This window comes from Bubalus kerabau, chromosome 2 (genome assembly GCF_029407905.1).
Source record: "Bubalus kerabau isolate K-KA32 ecotype Philippines breed swamp buffalo chromosome 2, PCC_UOA_SB_1v2, whole genome shotgun sequence".
Taxonomy (NCBI): domain Eukaryota; kingdom Metazoa; phylum Chordata; class Mammalia; order Artiodactyla; family Bovidae; genus Bubalus; species Bubalus kerabau.
This window is the reverse complement of record NC_073625.1, coordinates 164,605,653-164,628,488: the sequence shown is the minus strand read 5'-3', so window position 1 is coordinate 164,628,488 and position 22,836 is coordinate 164,605,653. Positions and strand designations below refer to the sequence as shown.

The window sequence follows — 22,836 nt, the reverse complement described above, 5'->3', positions numbered from 1 at the left end:
CAGTGACACCTAACATTTATATGCTCCTGACCATGTGCCAGGCCGACCGCTAAGTTCCTTATGATGTTAGCTCAGTTAATCTCTAAAGTAGTTCTATAAGATAGGTGCTATTATTATTCACATTTTACAGAAGAGGAAACTGAGGTACAGGATGACTACTTGCTCAAGTGTACACAATTAAACACTGAGGGAGTAGGGCTATGAATCTAGGTAGATTGTCACTGGAGTTTGTACCCCTGAACATTTTGCAATTTTGTTCTTCCAAGAACTAGTTACTTATTTTTTGTTTCTTCTACTGAACTATAAACTTGCCAAAGGCAGGAATCATATCTTGTTTATTGCTCATGCTGCTGCTAAGTCACTTCAGTCATGTCCGACTCTGTGCGACCCCATAGCCGGCAGCCCACCAGGTTCCCCCGTCCCTGGGATTCTCCAGGCAAGAACACTGGAGTGGGTTGCCATTTCCTTCTCCAATGCATGAAAGTGAAGAGTGAAAGTGAAGTTGCTCAGTCGTGTCTGACCCCCAGCGACCCCATGGACTGCAACCCTCCAGGCTCCTCCGTCCATGGGATTCTCAAGCAAGAGCACTGGAGTGGGTTGCCATTGCCTTCTCCTTATTGCTCATAGTACATAGTAAACGCTCAATAGATGTTTGTTGATTGGGTGAATGAATTGCAATAGGAGTTTTTCAGTCTTATTATGTATATTCTCTGAGCTCTGAGATTTTATTTAAAGATTAAGTGGAAATGGTTAAGTACATGTGCACTGGAGTAAGTTGTTGGGATCCAAAACTTAATTGGGCCCTTTGCTAGCTGTGTGATGTTGGGCAGACTTCCTAAATCAGTTTCCTTACCTGTAAAATAAGATAAAGAATAAGATTTTTATGGGTAATCTCATAGAAATGTTCTAAGTATAAAATAAGGTAATAAGTATAACACAATGTCTGCAACAAAGTATTCAACAAATAGGCATTGTTGAAAGCAATGAAATGTTTCTTTGCATTCAGAGCATGCAAAGAGAGCATCATAATTATCCCCAAATTATTTGAATATCTTAGAAAATTTCAAAAACTGGCTTTCCAGTCTGTCACCTCACAGCCTCCTGTGTGTGGACATCTGTAAAGTATGATTAAATCACCACAAGGGGGCACTGTTCAAAAATACCACTGCATTAAAACCTAAAAGGTAGTTTATGCACCTGGGAAGCTACTGGCTGCAGAGATAAGTTAAAATGTCCACCTGCTTCTCTGAGCCTACCCTCCTCCATTGCTCCAGCAGCACAGGCAACACTTCATGTGCGGCAAAAGTTTAAAAGCGTGCGTTAAAAGTAATTTGATAAGTTACATGATAGCTTAGGAAGAGATCACGGATATTTTAAGCCAATCAATTAGCAATCAGTGGTTTTTAGAACAATTGAATAGAAGAGTAGCAAGGCACTTATTCTGGTAGCCTTTAAAAAGTGTTGTTAAAAGTCTAATATCCAAACCAAAGTGAAGTCTCCCATTTAGATTGTTAGTATAAGGAAAGCCTTCCTGAATTGCAATTCATCACCAAAGGCTCTCAGCCCTGGTGGCATCCTTGCTGTCTTATTCCAGGATATATTGCAATAAAAATGTCTAAGGGGAACTTTCATGGAGCAACACCCCAGCTAAAGAGGTCCTATGAGAGTTTGGGAAAAATTGATTAGTTTAGCATTTGCTTTATCTCGTACTTGAGGATTGGTCCTTCATTTGATAAATAGCGTTGGACTTGAAGTTTTTGTCCAAGGAGACAACCCATCAGAAACTCCTTCCATCCGTCCCAGACATCCAAGCGAAGTGTTGTGCCTGTGGATAAAGAGAGGTGGAGACGGTTAGAGTCACCAGGGTTTGGTGATCAAAATACATCTGATGATAGCTTTCTCCAAACTGGCCTGAACTGGGTGCCAAATGAAAAGTAGCCTTTGAATAAGGAGACGGGGGTGCCTAAAAGTGAGAGAGAAAGAGAGATGCTGTCTTTAGCTTGGGCCTACATTAACTTGGAAAAACTTTTAACTTCTGTATACTTGGCATTTGGAGAAGGCAATGGCACCCTACTCCAGTACTCTTGCCTGGAAAATCCCATGGATGGAGGAGCCTGGTAGGCTGCCGTCCATGGGATCGCTAAGAGGCAGACACGACTGAGCGACTTCACTTTCACTTTTCACTTTCATGCATTGGAGAAGGAAATGGCAACCCACTCCAGTGTTCTTGCCTGTAGAATCCCAGGGGCGGGGGAGCCTGGTGGGCTGACGTGTTTAGGGTCGCACAGAGTCGGACACGACTGAAGTGACTTAGCTTAGCTTAGCTTATACTTGGCATTTTCTCATCTGCACAGTGAAAGCATACAATGCTGGACTTCTTTCTGCAGCTATCTTAAAGTAGTCCTGTGGACACTGATTCCTTGCTGATCTATACATCACCATGTAAATGTAAGCTGTTATGTTGAAAGAGAAACTCAATGGTGCAGAACATATGTACTTCTTGGCCTTTAGCTTATGTTGTGGGCTATGGGTGAAGATGAACGATCCTTGCATTGTATCCTTCACAAAACAGGAGCCATTCTGCATTATGAACATAATTGCATTGCAGCTGGAGGATTTATCACTTGTTCCGCAAAAGCCTGCCTACTCCTGGCTTTGTGACTACATTCCCTTTGTCCTTCAGGCTGGTGTTTCCCAAGAATCTTTCCTCAGGCTTCTGCCCTTAATCTACATGTTCCCTCAGGATAAAACCCAGTCTTGGGAACATTCTTGAAAGTCCAGAGGTTAAAACTCCATGCTTCCAACTGCAGGGGGCATGGGTTTGATCCCTGGTTGGGAAACTAAGATCCCCTGGCTGGAGTCCAAACTCCAGCCAGGCCCCTGCTCCAGCTGCAGATTCCTCCTGCTGGGGACGTCACCAGACAAAGGATCATGCTAGAACCCTACTGTTGTGAAAGACAACCTTTGCAGTGCGACCAGAAAGAGAAAAAAACAAAAACGGGTTCCTCCCCATCTGACCCACTCAGAGGCCCTTTCTGCCTCCGGCCTGCCTCCCTCACTCTGTTCTGGCCATTCTGACCTTTCACCTGTTCTTCAGATACATCAAGTCCACTCCCATCCGAGGATGGAAAGACCTACAATTTCTTTTGCTTCAAAGGGGCTTTATCCAGGTCCACAGGGCAGTGTCCTTCTTACTCAGCTTTGCCTTCAACATTGTATCCTCACAGAAGACCATTTCAGTCACCATGGCTAAAGCAATCTCTGCCACAACCCACCCTCCCCGAAACCCCTTATGCTGTGACCTTACTTTTACTTCTTCATAGTCCCTATCATCAGTACTTGAAATCATTTTACTTGTTTGGACATTTTTTTTCATGGCCTACTAAAGAGGAAGATCCTTTAGGACTCGCCACACCACCTGCCACTTGCTGAGTGCTCACAGATGGTCCTCTGTGAGGATACAAGTGCCCACTCCAAGTTTGTTGGCTGACTCACAGGCCACCTCAGTGCCACTGATGGCATCATTGATCACCCCTGTGCCCTCACCCCTGAGTCCGCCAACTCCAGGCAGGCCTCTGCTCCAGCTGCAGATTGCTTCTGCCGGGGACATCTCCAGCCAAGGGATCATGCTAGAACCTACTGTTGTGAAAGACAGCCTTTCCCCCACAACCTGCTTTTCCTCCTGTCCCGTGTCTGAGTTTGTGTTACCACCATCTTCCTTCCTTGCCTGAACTGGAAACCTGGGAGTTGTTCTCCATCCCTTCCTTTCTCTCATGCCCCCAACATCTACACGATCACTTGTTTTTCTTTAGTCACTCGGTCATGTCCAGCTGTTTACGACCCCATAGACTGTAGCCCACCATGCTCCTCTGTCTGTGGGATTCTCCAGGAAAGAATACTGGAGTGGGTTGCCATTTCCTTTTCCAGGGGATCTCCCCGACCCAGGGATTGAAGCTGTGTGTCCTGCCTGGCAGGCAGATTCTTTACCACTAAGCCACCTGGGAAGCTCATACAATCACTAAGACCTGACAGTTTTACTCTTGTTTTCTCACCTCCATCTCAAACAGCTCTGTCCTATTTCAGGCCTAAATAATCTCTCACCTAAATCTACCTTGAGAAGCTCCCCACAGCCTTCCCGTCTTTATTCAATTTTCTGCTCGGATGTCATCTCCTGCTCTAGCCAACCATCTACAATAACCTCTCCCCACCTTACCATGCCACTCTCTATTCCCTTCTGCTTTCTTTTATAGTTCTTCATTCTATTTAAAATTGGATATTTTTCTGCTTACTGGATGATGCATGCCTTCCCCACTGAAAAGCAAGCTTCAAGACAGTAGGAACCTTGTTAGTTAAAAAAAAAAAAAAAAAAGACTTTTATTTATTTGGCTTTGGTCTTAGTTGCAGCATGCAAGATCTTTAGATGTGGCATGTGGAATCTAGTCTCATGACCAGGGATTGAACCTGTGTCCCCTGCATTGGGTCTTAGCCACTGGACCACCAGGGAAGTCCCTGGAAACTTGCTACTCTTGCTCACAACTCTGTGCTTGTTTTCCCGAAAGGTGCCTGGCTCATGGTGGATGATCAGTAAATACGTGTTAAATGAAGTTCTGACCCACTGCTCAAATACGTTCTGGCCGTGTACTGCCCTCCTAACCCTTAGTAGCTCAGTAGACTATCCTGTGTTTCTCTGTGTACCCCAGGCTGTTTCTGGATTTGTGGCTTCTTTTGCTATCCCTTCTTTAAAATTCTTCTGATTCTCCCACTTTCCTCTCAATAGTTCACGATGCAATCCTGGCATCACCTCCTCCAGGAAGCCCTCTTTGACTGCACCATCCTCTTATCTCTCCAAATAGGATAAATGACTGTTCAGCTGGTTACCATAGAATACTTGGAAACATTTGTCATTGAACATACATTTTTGCTTTTGAATTACCAGTTGACAAACACTAAAAGAGAACTCTTTGAGCCTAAGCATCATGTTTCATCCAGTCTATGGGCTCTATTTCAATTATGCTCTTGGGTTGCAAGGAGACCCTCAAGAAAATGGGGCTTATTATATCGAGACAATGACAACATCTTGATTTCTAAGGAACCAAGAGACCTCTCAAAATGGGCCATTTCTCCCATGGGTCCCAGGATCTCTCTCTCTCATGCCCTCTAGGTCTCTTTGTGTGCCTTCCTTTCTCCACTGACAGGCTGCCCTGCTTACTTCCAGAGTTTCTGTCCTATCACAACTTTGGCATGTTGTGGATTTGCTGTAACCAACCTTACTTCTGCTTTATTGACTATGCCAAAGCCTTTGACTGTGTGGATCACAATAAACTGTGGAAAATTCTGAAAGAGATGGGAATACCAGACCACCTGACCTGCCTCTTGAGAAACCTATATGCAGGTCAGGAAGCAACAGTTAGAATTGGACATGGAACAACAGACTGGTTCCAAATAGGAAAAGGAGTCTGTCAAGGCTGTATATTGTCCCCCTGCTATTTAACTTACATGCAGAGTACATCATGAGAAACGCTGGGCTGGATGAAGCACAAGCTGGAATCAAGATTGCCGGGAGAAATATCAATAACTGCAGATACGCAGATGACACCACCCTTATGGCAGAAAGTGAAGAGGAACTCAAAAGCCTCTTGATGAAAGTGAAAGTGGAGAGTGAAAGAGTGAAAAAGTTGGCTTAAAGCTCAACATTCAGAAAACGAAGATCATGGCATCTGGTCCCATCACTTCATGGGAAATAGATGGGGAAACAGTGGAAACAGTGTCAGACTTTATTTTTCTGGGCTCCAAAATCACTGCAGATGGTGACTGCAGCCATGAAATTAAAAGATGCTTACTCCTTGGAAGGAAAGTTATGACCAACCTAGATAGCATATTGAAAAGCAGAGACATTACTTCGCCAACAAAGGTCTGTCTAGTCAAGGCTATGGTTTTTCCAGTTGTCATGTATGGATGTGAGAGCTGGGCTGTGAAGAAAGCTGAGCGCTGAAGAATTGATGCTTTTGAACTGTGGTGTTGGAGAAGACTCTTGAGAGTCCCTTGGACTGCAAGGAGATCCAACCAGTCCATTCTGAAGGAGATCAGCCCTGGGATTTCTTTGGAAGGAATGATGCTAAAGCTGAAACTCCAGTACTTTGGCCACCTCATGCAAAGAGTTGACTCATTGGAAAAGACTCTGATGCTGGGAGGGACTGGGGGCAGGAGGAGAAGGGGACGACAGAGAATGAGATGGCTGGATGGCATCACTGACTCGATGGACGTGAATCTGAGTGAACTCCGGGAGTTGGTGATGGACAGGGAGGCCTGGCGTACTGCGATTCATGGGGTCCCAAAGAGTTGGACATGACTGAGCAACTGAACTGAGCTGAACTGAACCTTACTTCTTGATGCTTTTCATTTTTCACCCCTACTGATAACCGGTTTTGTCTCTTTACATTTCCCGGTTTGAATTCACAAGAATGATAGTTAATAATAATAATAGTAATATATTGAATATGAATAGCTAATATTCACTGAATGCTTATTATATGTTCTAAGTACATGAAGAATTTCATAATTTAAAATTCACAACAACCCTAAGTGATGGGTTGTATTATTTTCTCCATTTGACAGCTGAGGAAATTGAGGCACTGTAAGATGAAGTGACCCCCAGGTTTTACATAAGCAGTAAGTAGTGGAACCCGGTGTTGGACTTGGACAATCTGGCTCATGGGCCCTTGTTCTGTCCTCTCTGTCATGCTTGTCTCCAAGTGAGACTCTAATTGCCTCAGCTAGGAGAGCTGAGGTCACTGGACAGCAGATGGATTGATTGCTTTTGACTCAATATGATTATGGCCCCAGAAGTTGCATGCCAAAGTGATGATGAGACAGTGTGTGACTAGGCTCATCCACGCATATCCTCAGGCTGAGACAGGTTCACCATAAATACTTGTAGGTGAGAAAGAAGGAAGGTAGAATATTCATAAGAGTAGTAACCTTAGAGTCACAAAAGGCTGAAGATAAGAAGATCCACCAGGGCTTCCCTGGTGGTCCAGAGGTATAGAATTTGCAGGGGACATGGGTTCAATCTCTGATCAGGGAACTAAGATCCCACATGCCTAAGGGCATCTACTGAGCCCTCGCTCTCTGCAACTAGATAAAGCCCTCTCAAAGACCCAGCACAGCCAAAAAAAAGAAAAAAAGATCCTAAAAGACCAGCCCATGGAGAATTGCCTGAATTACTCGGTGAGCTGGGAGTAGAATTTGGCTTGGAATTCATGTCTCTAGGGTTCTTTTGAATGCTTAGAAAGTCTCCTTTTTTCAGTTACCTTTCTTCTCTTTCTTTCTTGCTTCTCTGCTCTTGCCCTTCTTGCCTCCACTTCACAGGTAGACACCCACACAAGTATATGTTCTTCCTGCTGATCCCTCTTATGTGGTTTTGTTGTTGCTGTTTGTTTTGTTTTTGATCCCTCCCTTTTGAATGTTACAATCTGTAGTCTTGAAGTGGGGCTCTTCTGCCCTTACTCTTGGCTCTAGGATTTCTTGACCTTGGCCTCATTGTCCTTTGTGGGTTGATTCCTAGTTGACAACGTGTTTACTCACAGAGCCTGATCTGCATTAATACCCTCAAAGCTCCTAGCCTCAGCTAGGAGAACTCAGTCTCTTGCTGGAGAGTTATGGAATTATTCTGTAGAGATTGAGTAGCAGTTCTACAAATACACTCTAGAAATGCCTTAATAAACATTTTCCAAAACACGGATCATCCCCGACATAATAGATTTGTTTCTCTAAAGCTTCTTGCTGTATTTAAACTTTCTTGTAAAATATTTGAGGACTTTCCTGACAGTCCAGTGGTTAAGACTTCACCTTCCAATGCAGAGAGTACAGGTTTGATCCCTGGTCAGGGAGCCAAGATTCCACATACATTGTGGCCAAAACACCAAAACATAAAAATCACAAGCAATATGGTAACAAATTCAATAAGGACTTTAAAAATGGTCCACATCAAGAGAAAATCTTAAAATAAAATATTGGATTTCTATGACTAGCACTAGAAACAAGAAACTTTAAACACTGTACCAAGTGCATTAATATTATCTCCCAACTTAAGTGACTTACTATCTTTTTAGTTTATGAAAATCACTCACACATGGCATTGAAAAGCTTTAGCTTAGTACTCTACCCCAGGCCCCTTGGTCCTCCACAGTGAGGCCACATAGTCTCCATTCGAATGACTGGAACAGTCTGAATTTCAGTAGCAGAGGACTTGTTAAGGTTGCAGGCTAGCAGCTCAGAAGTTTGGTGGAAAGTTGCTCTTCCTGTTCATCCTGCTCAGATGTTGTCCTGTTTTAGTAACTTGCCTTATTCCTCCAGGAATAAGAGACCAAGTCCACATCTTATGCCTCAGAGCACAAGTCTCAGCATCCTACTCTACCTTTGGGGTTTCAGAACTGAGATCCCATCTCTGTTCTCTGAGCTTGGAACTTGGAGAATTCTTATTCTGAATCCCAGTCTCTGGGGTTAGATTTCTCTTACATGTTGACAGAGGCTCCAGTGTCAGCAACCAGCTTGTCTCATTTCCTACCTGTTCTGTCATTCATTCATTGATTCCTGGTGGCTCAGCAGTAAAGAATCTGCCTGCAATGCAGGGGACATGGGTTGGATCTCTGGATGGGGAAGATCCCCTAGAGAAGGAAATGACAACCCACTCCAGTATTCTTGCCTGGGAAATTCCATGGACAGAGGAGCCTGGCAGGCTATATAGTCCATGGGGTCTCAAAGAGTCCGACAGGACTTGACAACTAAATACCAAACAACAAAACAAAAAAAATTCCTGGTGCTATGATTCACCTACTGGGGCGCTGCTGGATCTCCCTAAGGTTCACCTTCTGTCTTCTTCCATCTTACCAATTGTTAATCCAGACTTACCTGCCTATTCCAGGACCCTCACCAGCAGAGTATTTTACGTGAACAAATGTTACAGGTATTCTAACTATTAATTTCAGTTTTTTGTAGTAAAGCAGTTCTAATTTCTCAAAAATCAAAGGTGACAATGGATAGTTTTTCTCTTAATGCTTAACTTGGGAATTTCTAGCAAATTTCTAGGTGAGTTAATAAGCACCATTTATTAGATAATCTTTCCATCCCAATTGAGCTGTAATGCCTCCTTTGTCACACATTAAATTCCTTCATAAGCTTAGGAATTCTGTTAGAAAATAGCAACTTATTTTTAAAGTGTTCTGTTGCTCCAGAAAATACAACTAAAATTTATAACCAAAAGTAAAACTAATGAGACTTAAAGGACTCTTCCTACATGAACTGTCTAATTCTTTACTCTTAATTTTTTTAAGTGGATTCCCCAAATTGTATATATTTACAAAACCTGGATCCACCCACTCTCTACTTCCAAACCCATCTACCATGCCTCAGCTACGCAGAAAAGCAAGTGCAAGCAACAGGGCCCGTTCTAGGGAATGTCTCCATCCTCTCCCTGTGTGGTCCCTCTATCCCAAGTTCCTGGATTCCTCATGCATACTCCGGGGACAGTATTTGCCTGTCCGATTTGGGCTTTTTCTTTCTGAATGTGGAAACCATGTCTCTGGCTTGGGTTTCCCTTAATGGACATCAAAACAGAACACTGATCAGAACTTAAAGAGCACAAATCAGATCAAATCAGATTAGATCAGTCGCTCAGTCGTGTCCGACTCTTTGCGACCCCATGAATCGCAGCACGCCAGGCCTCCCTGTCCATCACCAACTCCTGGAGTTCACTCAGACTCACGTCCATCGAGCCAGTGATGCCACAAATACGTATCAGTAAAGACACTGGGTTGACAGTAGAAGTTGTTGGAAAGAGCCCAACCCTGAATGTGAGATGACTATTCATTACCATATGACCTTGAACAAGGTCACTTAACTTCTCTGAGCCTCAGTTTTCTCATATATAAAAGGCATTAAAATGGCACAGTAGGTCTCTAAGTGGCCTAAAGTCTGGCTGAGGGGCCCTGGAGCCCACCTAGATTTCGAGGCCTGAGCTGACAGGACCCTTTTCTTGGCATAGTCTCTCAGATGTGATATGCTCAGTCTGGGCCATGAATACATGCCATGAGGTGTTCACAGTGAGAAGTACCAAATGGCATCATTCTGTCCTGTATAGGTTGATTCAAGAAAAGGTATATGTGTGTGTGTGTATGTTTGTGTCTCTTGGACCTATATAACGTGTCACTAAACCCGAAGTCATAAAATTATAAAATCACAAACATTAGGAAATGGTTAGCTTTGATCAATGCTTGATAAGTTAATTCTCAGACATTCTATCACCAAAAGAGCCTTTTATCCCTGGATTACTTATCTTCTTCTTAATGCCTGCAACCTTTCTGTCTCCATCCAGTTTATTGGAATTGCTCTCTCTGAGCTCACCAATGACCTTTAAACCAGAACAAAAGGTTTTTAATCATACACTGTCTTTGGTCTTTTACCCGCTTCCAGTAGTCTCTTCTTCATCATCTGTGACAATGCAGAATCCCTGTTCTGCTTCTGACTCTGACAGTTTTCTGTATCATTTTCTGACTCCTGTCTACTTATGTCAACTTCAGCACCTCCTTCTTTGAGGATCATTTTAAAGTGTGTTATCCTTGACATACCCCGAGCAAGTAATTTAAGCATATAGAATCTTTTTGTTTTCTTTAAATCTATAAAAAATTAGGGATTGGGGGAATTCCCCAGTGGTCCCATGATTAGAATTCCATAATTCCATTGCAGGTGGCACAGGCTTGATCCTTCATGGGGAAATAAGATCCTGCATTCCACATGGTGCAACCAAAAAAAAACAAAAACAAAAACAAAAATAGAGGTTGGACCAGGCCATTTCTGAATTCTCCTCAATCTCTAAAGTGTCTCATCATGACCTGAGCAGCACAAGCCTGAAGAAAAGTCACCCTGGTTTTCTCATTTATCCTTTGTCATTTCATTAAATAACTAGGTCATAAGCTGCTTGAAGACAAATGCCACTTCTGTAGTGTGGTGCGTGCATGCTCAGTCATGTCCGACTCTTTGCGACCCCATGGACTGTAGCCTTTCAGGCTCCTCTGTCCACAGGGTTCTTCAGGCAAGAATACTGGAGTGGGTTACCATGCCTTCCTCCAGGGGATCTTCCGAACCCAGGGATTGAACCTGCATTTCCTGCATCTCCTGCATCGCAGGGGGATTCTTTACCACTGAGCCACTGGGGAAGCTCTTGAGATTGTGAGAAGGTTCTTATTTCTTAGTCTACAGACCCAGACAACAAAGAGGGGTGTTTTTGTTTTTTGTTTTTTTTTCACTGTGCTGGGTCTTCAGTGCGGCGTGCAGGGTTCTCTAGTTGTGGTGAGCAGGCTTACTTCGTTGCCCCAAAGCATACGGGGCTTTTAGTTCCTTGCACAGGAATGGAACCCGTGTCCCTGCATTGGAAGGTGGATTCTTTATCTCTGGACCACCAGGGATACCCCCCCAAAGAAGTGGGGTAATTTACATAAATTTGATAATTTACATCCACACTGCACCTATAGAGGTTTTAGTTTAGAAACAACCCCTGCTCCTGTTGTGCATCTGGTATCTAAGAACCCGAGTGCCGAGCAGTAGGTGCTATCACACGTCGTGGGGGGTACCGAGTTCTGTCTGGTAGTCCCTGAGCAGGTTGCAGTCGTACATCTCCAGTCCCTCTGGGGTCCGAAGACAGAAGACACTCACGGGGAAGCCACATCTCAGAGCTATCAGTGTTCTCAGATCAGACACTTTTTTATCAAGAAGGGAAATGTCCTCCCTGATGGCCATGGTCTCTTGGGTCACAGCGTTGAACACACAGAGAGTGGGCTTATCTTCCTCCTAAGGGAAGAGAAAAGGAGAGGACTCAGGAATACGTCTTATCTGGGGGTTGGGATGAGGGACAAACATCTTGGAGTGTTGCTCTCAGTGCCTCTAGCTCCTACAGCACGGGTACTAAGGTCGCAAGCAAGAGTCATTGAGGTGCCTTGACTTCTGGTCTGAGTCTCATGCTTCTGTCTGAAGATATTTGTGAGCCCTGCTGGAGTAGGATATAGCAACTCACTCCAGTATTCTTGCCTGGAGAATCCCTTGGATAGAGGAGCCTAGTCCATGGGGTCACAAAGAAGCGACTTAGCATGGCTTTGAGAAAAGTGAAGGAGACTTGGCAGGGCTTTGAGTCCCTTCTTACTTCTTACCTATGGGCCCAGATACCAAGAGGAGTGGTGATCATATATCCCATGCTCTGCTTCTGGAGGTGTTAGTTTAGTAACAGTTCCTCCATCATGATGTACTTTAATATGGAAATACTGTGGATTCTAAACCTCAGCCAATTAAATTCTTTCTAGGAGGTTGTCTCTGGGGAGTGGGACTGAGCTCAGGGTAGAATTTTGCTTATCATTTTATGCTCTTCCTCTTCTGTATGGTTTGACTTTTTTTTTTTTTTTTTTCAAATAACTCATGTATTTACTTTTACTGCTTTAAAAAGGGAAGTACTCGGGAAGATCCCCTGGAGAAGGAAATGGCAACCCACTCCAGTATTCTTGCCTGGAAAATCCCATGGATGGAGGAGCCTGGCAGGCTACATACCATGGGGTCGAAAAGAGTCCGATATGACTAAACAACTTCACTTTCACTTTGCACTAAATAAAAGTGACAAAAGTTTCCTTTGCTCCTTTTGTTTTGGAATCTAAAATGGAACTCAGATATCCGAGAGTTAAGAAGGAATGTTTAGGAGAATAATAATCTGTTAAGACAGTTAAATCAATCAGACCAGAACTAAAAAAATGTAGCAATAGGGGCAAATGGGGAAAGGGTGGGAAGGAAAGGTTACTAAAATTTTCGTTTTACAACCACAACAACAAAAAAGAAACTGGCTTAACTTTCTCTTTAGCGGATTCAGGAAGATCTTGTTTTTCTTTAGCCTGATGCTGCCATAGCAGGTGTCAGCTCACGGAGCTGCCACCCAGGGTCCCAGTAACTGGTTTCACAGGGCCTTGAGCAAAACTGAGAAGCTGGCCTGCCTCCAGGTTCCTCAAGTGCCTGCTCCAGCCAGTCACTGCTCCCCTGCCCAACTCCTGCTCCCCTCCCCCTTCTTCCTATTAGAACTGCCTTGGGTTTCTCCAGGAACCCCTCCCTGCTTCGGTTTGTAATACATGAAATTCGTTGTGCACCTCCCAGATAATACATTGCCACAATGTGAGCAACATGCGGATATCTTTGAAAGAGCCTTTAAGGAGTAGTGTTATTGATGATCACTTAGGCTGTGGTGCTCTTATCTGAGGTCCATTTCAGGGACTCAGATCACTGGGAGCAGTTCAGCTCTCTTCTGCTGAGCTAATCTGCAGGCAGAGCTGCTCGCTGAATTTTAAGTGCTTGGAACCATTTTCCTCAACAGCTCCTCATAAACTCCCTCAGTAAACACTGAAAGGACATAGGAGTCACCCTTTGTCTTTCATCATGCTCCTGTTTTCCTAAAGCTCCATCAAGGCTCCTAATCCATATGATGTTTATAGCCAGGAAGAAATTCCTATGAAATCTGAATAAAAAGATAGTGAGGAAGAGAGAAAAATTATATTTTATGTGATAGTTATTTCTTATTTCTTTTATGATTACTCTGATTTCCCTAAAGTTAGCCCTTGATCTGGGTTTTAATTTATATTTAGAATTAACTGCAGAATGTACAAACAAAACAGCAAAGCCCCAAATCACCCTTAATAACTAACTAACTGCTATTTGATGTTAGAAAAATAAGTTTAAAAGCTACTTTTCAGAATATGCATAAATATTTGCCTCCTTCATTCTGACCTGGGTATTTTGGAAACTATTGCTTGAGTTTTGTTCATTGTTGTCACCCAACGCCTAGACTAGTACCCAGTACAGAGTGGACTGTCCATACATATGTACTGAATAAATAATTCATAACACAGCTGGAACACAGTTCTCATTGCACTATTTTAACTCTGTATTTTCACCATTTTATAGCTTTGTTTTTGTGGGAAACCCGTATTAAGTTCACTAACCCATTTTAGTTCACTAACCCATTTTAGTTCACTAACCCATATTAAGTTCACTAACCCATTTTAGAAGGATAGGGAAACCAGCTGTGCTGTAGTCCATAGGGTCACAAAGAACTGGACATGACTTCATTGGAAGGACTGATGCTGAGGCTGAAACTCCAGTACTTTGGCCACCTCATGCAAAGAGTTGACTCACTGGAAAAGACCCTGATGCTGGGAGGGATTGGGGGCAGGAGGAGAAGGGGACGACAGAGGATGAGATGGCTGGATGGCATCACTGACTCGATGGACGTGAGTCTGAGTGAACTCCGGGAGATGGTGATGGACAGGGAGGCCTGATGTGCTGCAATTCATGGCATGGCAAAGAGTCGGACATGACTGAGCGACTGAACTGAACTAACTAAACTAGCAACTGAACAACATTTTAAGTTCTACTGAGGCATACCAATTGGTGATGCTTCTTCATATTGGTTTGACTGAGAAGGAGCAGGTAACCGTTGATTAACAGCAACTTGCTGACTCACCTTATCTATTTATAAAAAAGGCATTTATCTATATAATATCCCTCCCTGAATGTTCTGAACGTTGAAACACTGGTAGTTATACCCAAGAAAGTCAGATGCTGTTAAATAAGCAATTCCATAAACAAACCATTATTGACAAATGTAAAATTAGATTTTCCACTTTACAAGCAAACCAAGGCACCATGGTAAGAGGTACATACAAAGTGTCTTACTTTTCGATAAAGAAAATACATAGATCTATTTCATGCATGCGTTCATGCTCAGTTGCTCAGTTACTCTTTGCAACTGTATGGACTGTAGCCCACCAGGCTCCTCTGTCCATGGGATTCTCCAGGCAAGAATACTGGAGTGGGTTGCCATGCCCTCCTCTAGGGGATCCTCCTGACCCAGGAATCAAACCTGCATTGCACACAAATTCTTTACCGCTAAGCCACAGGGGAAATTCTCTAAATATAATTCTGCCAGAGAAGGAGAAAATAAAGATCATTAAGAATCTGTGGAACTTGAGTTTTTAACTAAACCCTTCATGTTGGCCAGTCCTGTGACTTGTAATCCTATTCTTCCTGGACTCTCTGGAAAAGTCTTGTACCTCTACATTTGATTCTTGTCATTAGTAGTTTAGAACTTTAGGGAAAGTTTAGAGTTCAGTGCAAAGGCAGCTTGTATCACTGTGATGGATGATGCTTAATTGGCAGAAGTTATGAAATATTTTTGTAAGTAAAATTATGAACAATTGGTTGCTTTGGGGAGGGAAACTGGGGGCCAAAGGTTAGAGAGAGACTTTTTATTGTATATCCTTCTGTAACATTTGAATTGAGCACCATGTGAATGTACTACCTGGTCAAAAATAAATAAAAATTTTAAATAATGAAAATAAAGTCAGTGCTTAACTAAGTAAAAGTTTATACTATATAGTATATATATACTTAGTTTATACTGTGGCTGCTGCTGCTAAGTCGCTTCAGTTGTGTCTGATTCTGTGCGACCCCATAAACAGCAGCCCACCAGGCTCCCCCGTCCTTGGGATTCTCCAGGCAAGAACACTGGAGTGGGCTGCCATTTCCTTCTCCAATGCATGAAAGTGAAAAGTGAAAGTGAAGTCGCTCAGTCGTGTCTGACTCTTAGCGACCCCATCCATGGGATTTTCCAGGCAAGAGTACTGGAGTGAGGTGCCATTGCCTTCTCTGTAGTTTATACTGCTGCTGCTGCTGCTAAGTTGCTTGAAAGACATTTAAAAAATAACATGGAATTTAATCTGCTTAAAATGTATTATACTACAATTTTCTGAATATTAGAGGGAGAAAAGCAGAAGAAATTGTTTTTATTTCCTTTGCTGATGATTAGGTATCTTTCAAGAACATAAAAACAATACCTCTAAAATAAGAAACAAGAAAAGGATGCCCACTCTTGCCACTCTTATGCAACGTATTGGAAGCTCTAGTCAGAGCAATTAAGCAAAAAAAAAGAGAGAGAGAGAGAGAGATGAAAGGCATTCAGATTGGAAAGGAAGATGTAAAGCTGTCACAATTTATGGATGACTTGATTTTGTATAGAGAAAAGCCTGAAGACTCTACAAAAAAAGCTATTAGAAATAATAAACAAAGTTACAGAGTACAAAATCAACTTTCAAAAATCTGTTGCAATTCTAGGGACTTCTTTGATGGTCCAGTGGTTGAGAATTCACTTTGCAATTCAGGGGATGCAAGTTCGATCCCTAGTTGGGGAACTAAGATCCCACATGCCCTGAGGCAACTAAGCTCACGTGCCACAATAAGAGAACCCAAATGCCACAGTGAAGATCCCCTGTGCCACAACTAAAGACCCAATGCAGCCAAATAAGTCAGTTCAGTTCAGTCGCTCAGTCGTGTCTGACTCTTTGCAACCACATGGACTGCAGCATGCCAGGCCTCCCTATTCATCACCAATTCCCGGAGTTTACTCAAACTCATGTCCATTGAGTCGGTGATGCAATCCAACCATCTCATCCTCTGTCATCCCCTTCCCCTCCTGCCCCCAATCTTTCCCAGCATCAGAGTCTTTTCAAATGAGTCAGCTCTTCACATCAGGTGGCCAAAGTATTGGAGTTTCAGCTTCAACATCAGTCCTTCCAATGAACACCTAGGACTGATCTCCTTTAGAATGGACTGGTTGGATGTCCTTGCAGTCCAAGGGACTCTCAAGAGTCTTCTCCAACACCACAGTTCACAAGCATCAATTCTTCGACATTCAGCTTTCTTCACAGTCCAACTCTCACATCCATACATGACCACTGGAAAAACCATAGCCTTGACTAGACAGACCTTTGTTGGCAAAGTAATGTCTCTGTGTAATGCCAAATAAGTAAGTAAATATTAAAATGCTACTCTCTCAATTCATCCCACCCTCTCCTTGCCCTTTAAGAGGGAGGAGATATATATATACTTATGGCTGATTCATGTTGTATGGCAGAAACCAGCAGAACAATTACCATCCAAAGGGAAAAAAAAAAGAACAAAGAAAAGACAAAAAATCGGTTGGATTTCTAAATGCTAACAATGAATTAGCAGAAAGAGAAATTAAGAAAGCAATCCCATTTATAATCACAATGAAAAGGATAAAATACCTAGGAACAAATTTAACCAAGGAGGTGAAAGACTTGTACACTGAAAACTCTAAAACTGTTGAATGAAACTGAAGACAACACAAAGAAATAGAAAGATATTCCATAAATTCTAAGAATCAGTATGATCGGACACCTGAAACTAACAAAACATTGTAAATCAACTGTACGCCAATAAAGTTTTTTTAAAAGTTGACTGGTTGTGACAGAGAGTATATGGCCTACAAATCCTAAAATATTTACTATCTAACCTGCAAAGAAAAAAAAAAGCAAAACTTTGCCAATTCTTGTGTTAGATAATTATATCTCAGCAATATTGAAAATCCTGGCTTGAGTATTACCATAGTTTTGTAAGAGAATGTTGTTCTTGCTTCATAATACACACTTAAGTATTTAGAAAAAAAGAGTCAACATTATTAAAATGTTCATAATAACTAAAACTGTCTACAGAGTCAATGCAATCTCCATCGAGGTCCCAAGGACATTTCTCACAGAACTAGAACAACAACAACAAAAAATCCTAAAATTTATATGGAACTACAGAAGATACTGAATAGCCAAAGCAGTTTTGAGACAAAAAGAACAAAAAAGTTGATGATATCACACATTCTGGTTTCAAACTATATTACAAAGCTATATTAATAAAAATGGCAAGGTATTGGCAAAAATAGATTCATGGAATAGAATTGAGAGCTCCAAAATAAACCCACACATATATGGACAATTAATTTACACGAAGGAGCAAAGAATATAAAATGGAGAAAGGATTGTTGAGAAAACTGGAAAACCACATGCGAAAGAAAGAAAAAAGAAAGAAACTAGATCAATATCTCCTACGATGCATGAAAGTCAACTCAAAATAGATTAAAGACTTAAATGTAGGACCTGAAACCATAAAATGGGATAGAAGAGAACATAGGCAGTATGCTCTTTGACATTAGTCTTAGCAGTATCTTTCTAGGTATGTCTCCTCAGGCAAGGGAAACAAAAGGAAAACAGTACTACATCAAACTATCGGACTAAAAAGCCTCTGCACAGCAAAACAGTAATTCAAAAACATATATGTACCCCCGCCCGTGTTCGTTGCAGCATCATTTACCATAGCCAAGATATGGAAAGAAGCCTAAATGCCCATCAACAAAAGAATGGATAAAGAAGATGTGGGGGGTGGTGTGTATATACATATATATGTATGTATGTATATATATATTTATGTGTGTGTGTGTGTGTGTGTGGATGGGTGTACAATGGAACTACTTGGCCATAAAATGATTAAATCTTGCCATTTACAACAACATGATGGACCCAGAGGGTTTTATGCTAAGTAAAATCAGACAGATGGAGAAAGACAAATATCATATGATTTCACTCCATGTGGAATATAAAAAGCAAACTAGCAACACAAAAAAAATGAACAAATCAAACCAAAGACATAGATACAGTGAACAGAGTAGTGGTTAGCAGACAGGAAGAAGTGGAGGTAAAGGGGTATGACATGGGTAAAGGGGATCAGTGGTACAGAGATGAATGGAAACTAAATTTCTAGTGACAAGCATGTTATAGAGTTTATGAAAGTAGAAATATAATATTGTATGCATTAAAATTATATAATATTATAAACAAATGTTGTGGCAATGAAAAATAAACTTTAAAAATACATGAACAAATGCTTATAAGATATTAAAAACACATATAAAAATATGGTCTTTTTATTTACCTAAATGGGGATCAAACAATGTTTCTTTTTCTGTGACTTATCTTTACTACATAATAGTAGATATTTTAGAATATTCCTTTTAAAAATAGACTTCCCAGTTAGTCTATCAGTAAAATACATGAAAACAAAGAGTTAGCTTTAGCTACCATTAACATTTTCTAAATGCTAAATATGAGAAAATTAGTGCCCTATTTAGCCAAGAATATGTACTTTACTATGTTCCCTGAGGTTGGTGTTTTCATATGGAGTAGAGAACTAGTACTGAATACTATTTCTGTCTTAGAGAGCAACTCTTATATTGCTTGTCTCTTTGAGAAATTGTTAAAAGTTAAGGATCCTTCGCCCTAAAAGTCTCCAGGTACATAGTTTTGCATATTTTGCCATTTTAGGATTTTGTTCTTAGAGCCCAGCCATGGATCCCAAATTAAGCACCACTGATTATGGACAGTATAAATGGAAAATGCTGTCTCCGTTTGTACGTACAGCTAATTCATGAATGGCTGTGCTGATGGATTTGAGTGTAGAAACTGCCCCTTCATTTTTATTGTTATGGAGAATTTCTTCCCTTTCCTCATTCCCATAATCCATTGTAAGCCCAAAGAAGTGACTTAACCTTCTTTCTCTCACATCAGTATTCTAGATCTGCTCCTCGGTCTTGCTTCCATATTGGTTTATGGGTTGCTCTGTGATGACTATTTTGGGGCAGGCAACTTATGGGGAAAGAGGAGGGAAGGGAAAAAAGGAGTCAGTGAGGGAACTCTATCCAGTCTCCATGCCTTGTTTGCCTTACTGCATGGATTTTTGCCTAAGACTAGTTTTACAAGTGGAAGAGAGGGCAAGGCAAGAAGAGAAAACCTCTTGCTAAATTATGAAATCACTTTAGTTGAATTATCCATAAGAAAGGGAAAGAAAGGGAAGTCGCTCAGTCGTGTCCGACTCTTTGCGACCCCATGGACTGTAGCCCACCAGGCTCCTCCGTCCATGGGATTTTCCAGGCAAGAGTCCTGAAGTGGGTTGCCATTTCCTTCTCCAGGGGATCTTCCCCACCCAGGAATCGAACCCAGGTCTCCTGCATCGTAGGCAGACACTTTACCGTCTGAGCCACGAGGGAAGTCCATAAATTTATTCAAAATGAGGTAGACATCTTGGACAAATGTTACTCTGTTCATCCATCATACCTTAACAAAGCATTTGAGAGTTGAACAAAAAGATATTCCAACATCAGCAAGACTCCAGCTGTCCTTTAGAGCTGCTCCAGCATATGTCAGCTCCAGATACCTTCTGCCTTGTTCATCTTCAGAGAGAGGAATGTGGAAATAATCCTTTAAAATCAATAGCATATTATGAAAACAGCACATCTCTACATTAGTAATCTCTTTTCTTTTACATTTTCCACTGAGTATTATAAAATTGTTTAGGAGAGAAGGAAGAAGTCTTAGACAGGGGTTCTTAACCTAGAGTCTTTAGATATTCCCAAAAGTTTATGGATAGAATTTAGATGGGAAAAACTGTATTTGGGTTTTATTAACTCCAAATAAAATTGGAATTTTCCTTATGTATATAGGCAACAAACTAAAGTAGCCGTAATTGCGTGTTCCTGTGACTTTGTCACCAATAGAAATCACAGATAGCTTCATATCCCATTATAGTTGCTGCAGATATCTCAAAATACTTATACTGATCTTCTTTGAAACTGTAGTAGTTATGAGACACACTGCAAACACTTGCTGTGTTAATAAGGAAACCCACATGTTGCCAATTTGTTTTCTAATTTTTGAAAATTGTATTTCAATATAACTGGTTTCCTTTTTGTGGATATGCATTTTTATGCATTTAAAACGGAGTCCATAGGCTTCACCAGACCGCCTAAGGGATCCATGACACATAAAGGTTAAGAGCCTCTATGTTAGAAGATCTAGATTTTAGAGCTCATAGTAATTACTAAATATCATACAACTAAGATTCAATAAATGCTTCTCAGCAAGTGGGAATAAATCATCTCCAGTTAAATACCATTTGATGGTCAGTTCCTAAATGTTTGTGTTATTTCCCACTTTAGAGTGAGTATTTATAAGAAACTTTTAAGAAAAGTACTGCACCCAAATTATTTCTTATTCTGGCTCCATGATCCTAGGTTAAATGGTCAACCTCTCTGAACTGCAGTTATTCCTGGATGCAAAATGAGACTGTAGCCCCAAAGTCCCCTCCGCATCCCAAGTCCTTTGGTTCTTTATAGTTGCTTGCTCTACACACAAGCCATTGTCTGATAACTGTCATGTTCTACTTACCCAGCCTAGAGGTAGTGTTTTGTTTTTCTCCTTTTATGAAGAATTGCAGTAATACTATCTGGCCAATGCACAAACTTATGAATCTTATAAAGAGAAGTTAAACATTTTTCCCCCCTGAGAATTTTCCTGTCTAGCATATTTACAGTTAACATTATCTAACAAATGATTATGTAAGCAAACAATGATATTTTCAAGTAGTTTTACTTCCCTGTTTGCTGAAAATGTACCCAATAATATCTTTACCCCACATACAGTTTAAACTTCACTGCGTAGTTAAAATTAATACACATCTTAGTGGCTCAGGGACAAAATACGTACCTTTATCATCAGCTTGACAGACTCCACAGTTTCATCTGTTGAAACATCAAACGGTTCAAAAGATCCCTCAAAGGCTATGAAAATTCTCATTTTCTCAAAAGAAGAAGCTTTTCCCAAAAATTCTATTGTATAGCTGGGAGAATCTCAATTCACAATTAAAAATGATGGCCGGGGCCACTGTTACTGTCCAGCCTCAAAGGCGAGTTGAGAGAACGTGGAGAGAGCGGTCGTGCAGTGCCGCAGGCTCGGCTGACACTCGCAGCAGCTCCGGTGGAGGAAATGCATCTCTGCAGATGGCGTCAGTCACCAGCCACCTGTTCCTCTATTACGGAAACCAGCATGCTTGACAATGGTTGAGGCAAGTGTGAACAGGTGTCAAGCATGTAACACAAAAATGCCACATACGAATTATAATTTGTGATGTGACCCCCATCCACTGACCCTTGAATCCACAGTCGCCCAAGTACAACTGACCAAATGACCCTTTGAAAGAGATATTTGATTGGGATGCCTTGGCACAGAGTAAAGCAAAACAGAGTTGATTTTCTTGAATGTGACCATCCTGGAAGTTCTCTGTAAATAACTCTGAGCTGAAGCATTCTGGTTTCCATAACAACTTTGTGTACTTGCTCCCCGGCGGTATTTCTAATCCTGCCACGGGGTACAGAACAATACCCACTTGCACCAGGGAGATGAATGTGTAGGCAAATGACTCTGTGGTTTTCCCTTCTCTGCATAATGGGATCTGCCCAATAACAACACAATACAGTTGGTATTTCTTTTAGTCCTTGCCCTTATGTTATTTAGAACAATTTACCATTGTTATCTCCTTCAACTTCCCTTAGTGTTGGTGGAAAATATTTCAAACCCCTCTCAAAAAAATGAGCAAACATATTAAGCACTATTACTCAAGTTTATAGAGTAAGCATTTTACTGGAGCTTAATTCTGACTCTCCTTTGAAATCCACGGTATTATACACTTTGTTTAATGTTATTATGTCTGATCATTTTTTCATATACATAAATCCTGTTTTCTTCCTGAAATTCCTCCCAATCTGGGACAGAATCCCTATCTTACATTTCTTTTTATTCTTAACAGCACTTAGCATAATGTCAGTCACATGATAGGTGCTCAGTAAATTTAACTCTTGATTAATTCTATTCTGATTCCCAGTCTGAGTTCCAATTATAAGAAACTTAAGAAAATGGAAAACATAAAAATGGTAAAGGATTTCATCCCCAAACTGATTATTTTGCCTCATATGTTTCAAGTGTTGCAACGTGATGATACCTTCTTATGCTTTCAACATTTTGATTGAAACAATATTAAAACAGGATGTAGTTTTAACACTGTTTTGGTGTCTTGCTT

At 41.3% G+C, this 22,836-nt stretch overlaps 1 protein-coding gene across 1 annotated transcript in view; it reads right to left on the bottom strand.

The window, feature by feature from the left end:
* Positions 1-21,557, bottom strand: part of ANKUB1 (ankyrin repeat and ubiquitin domain containing 1) — a 30,458-nt gene extending 8,901 nt beyond the window's left edge. Inside the window, exons 1-4 of the mRNA XM_055570356.1 lie at positions 21,468-21,557; positions 20,040-20,183; positions 11,628-11,844; positions 1,711-1,825 (exon numbers count right to left, since the gene is read on the bottom strand). Of these exons, the coding sequence (XP_055426331.1) occupies positions 1,711-1,825; positions 11,628-11,844; positions 20,040-20,183; positions 21,468-21,557 (566 nt within the window). The remainder of the gene's footprint in view (positions 1-1,710; positions 1,826-11,627; positions 11,845-20,039; positions 20,184-21,467) is intronic.
* Positions 21,558-22,836: the final 1,279 nt, after the last annotated feature.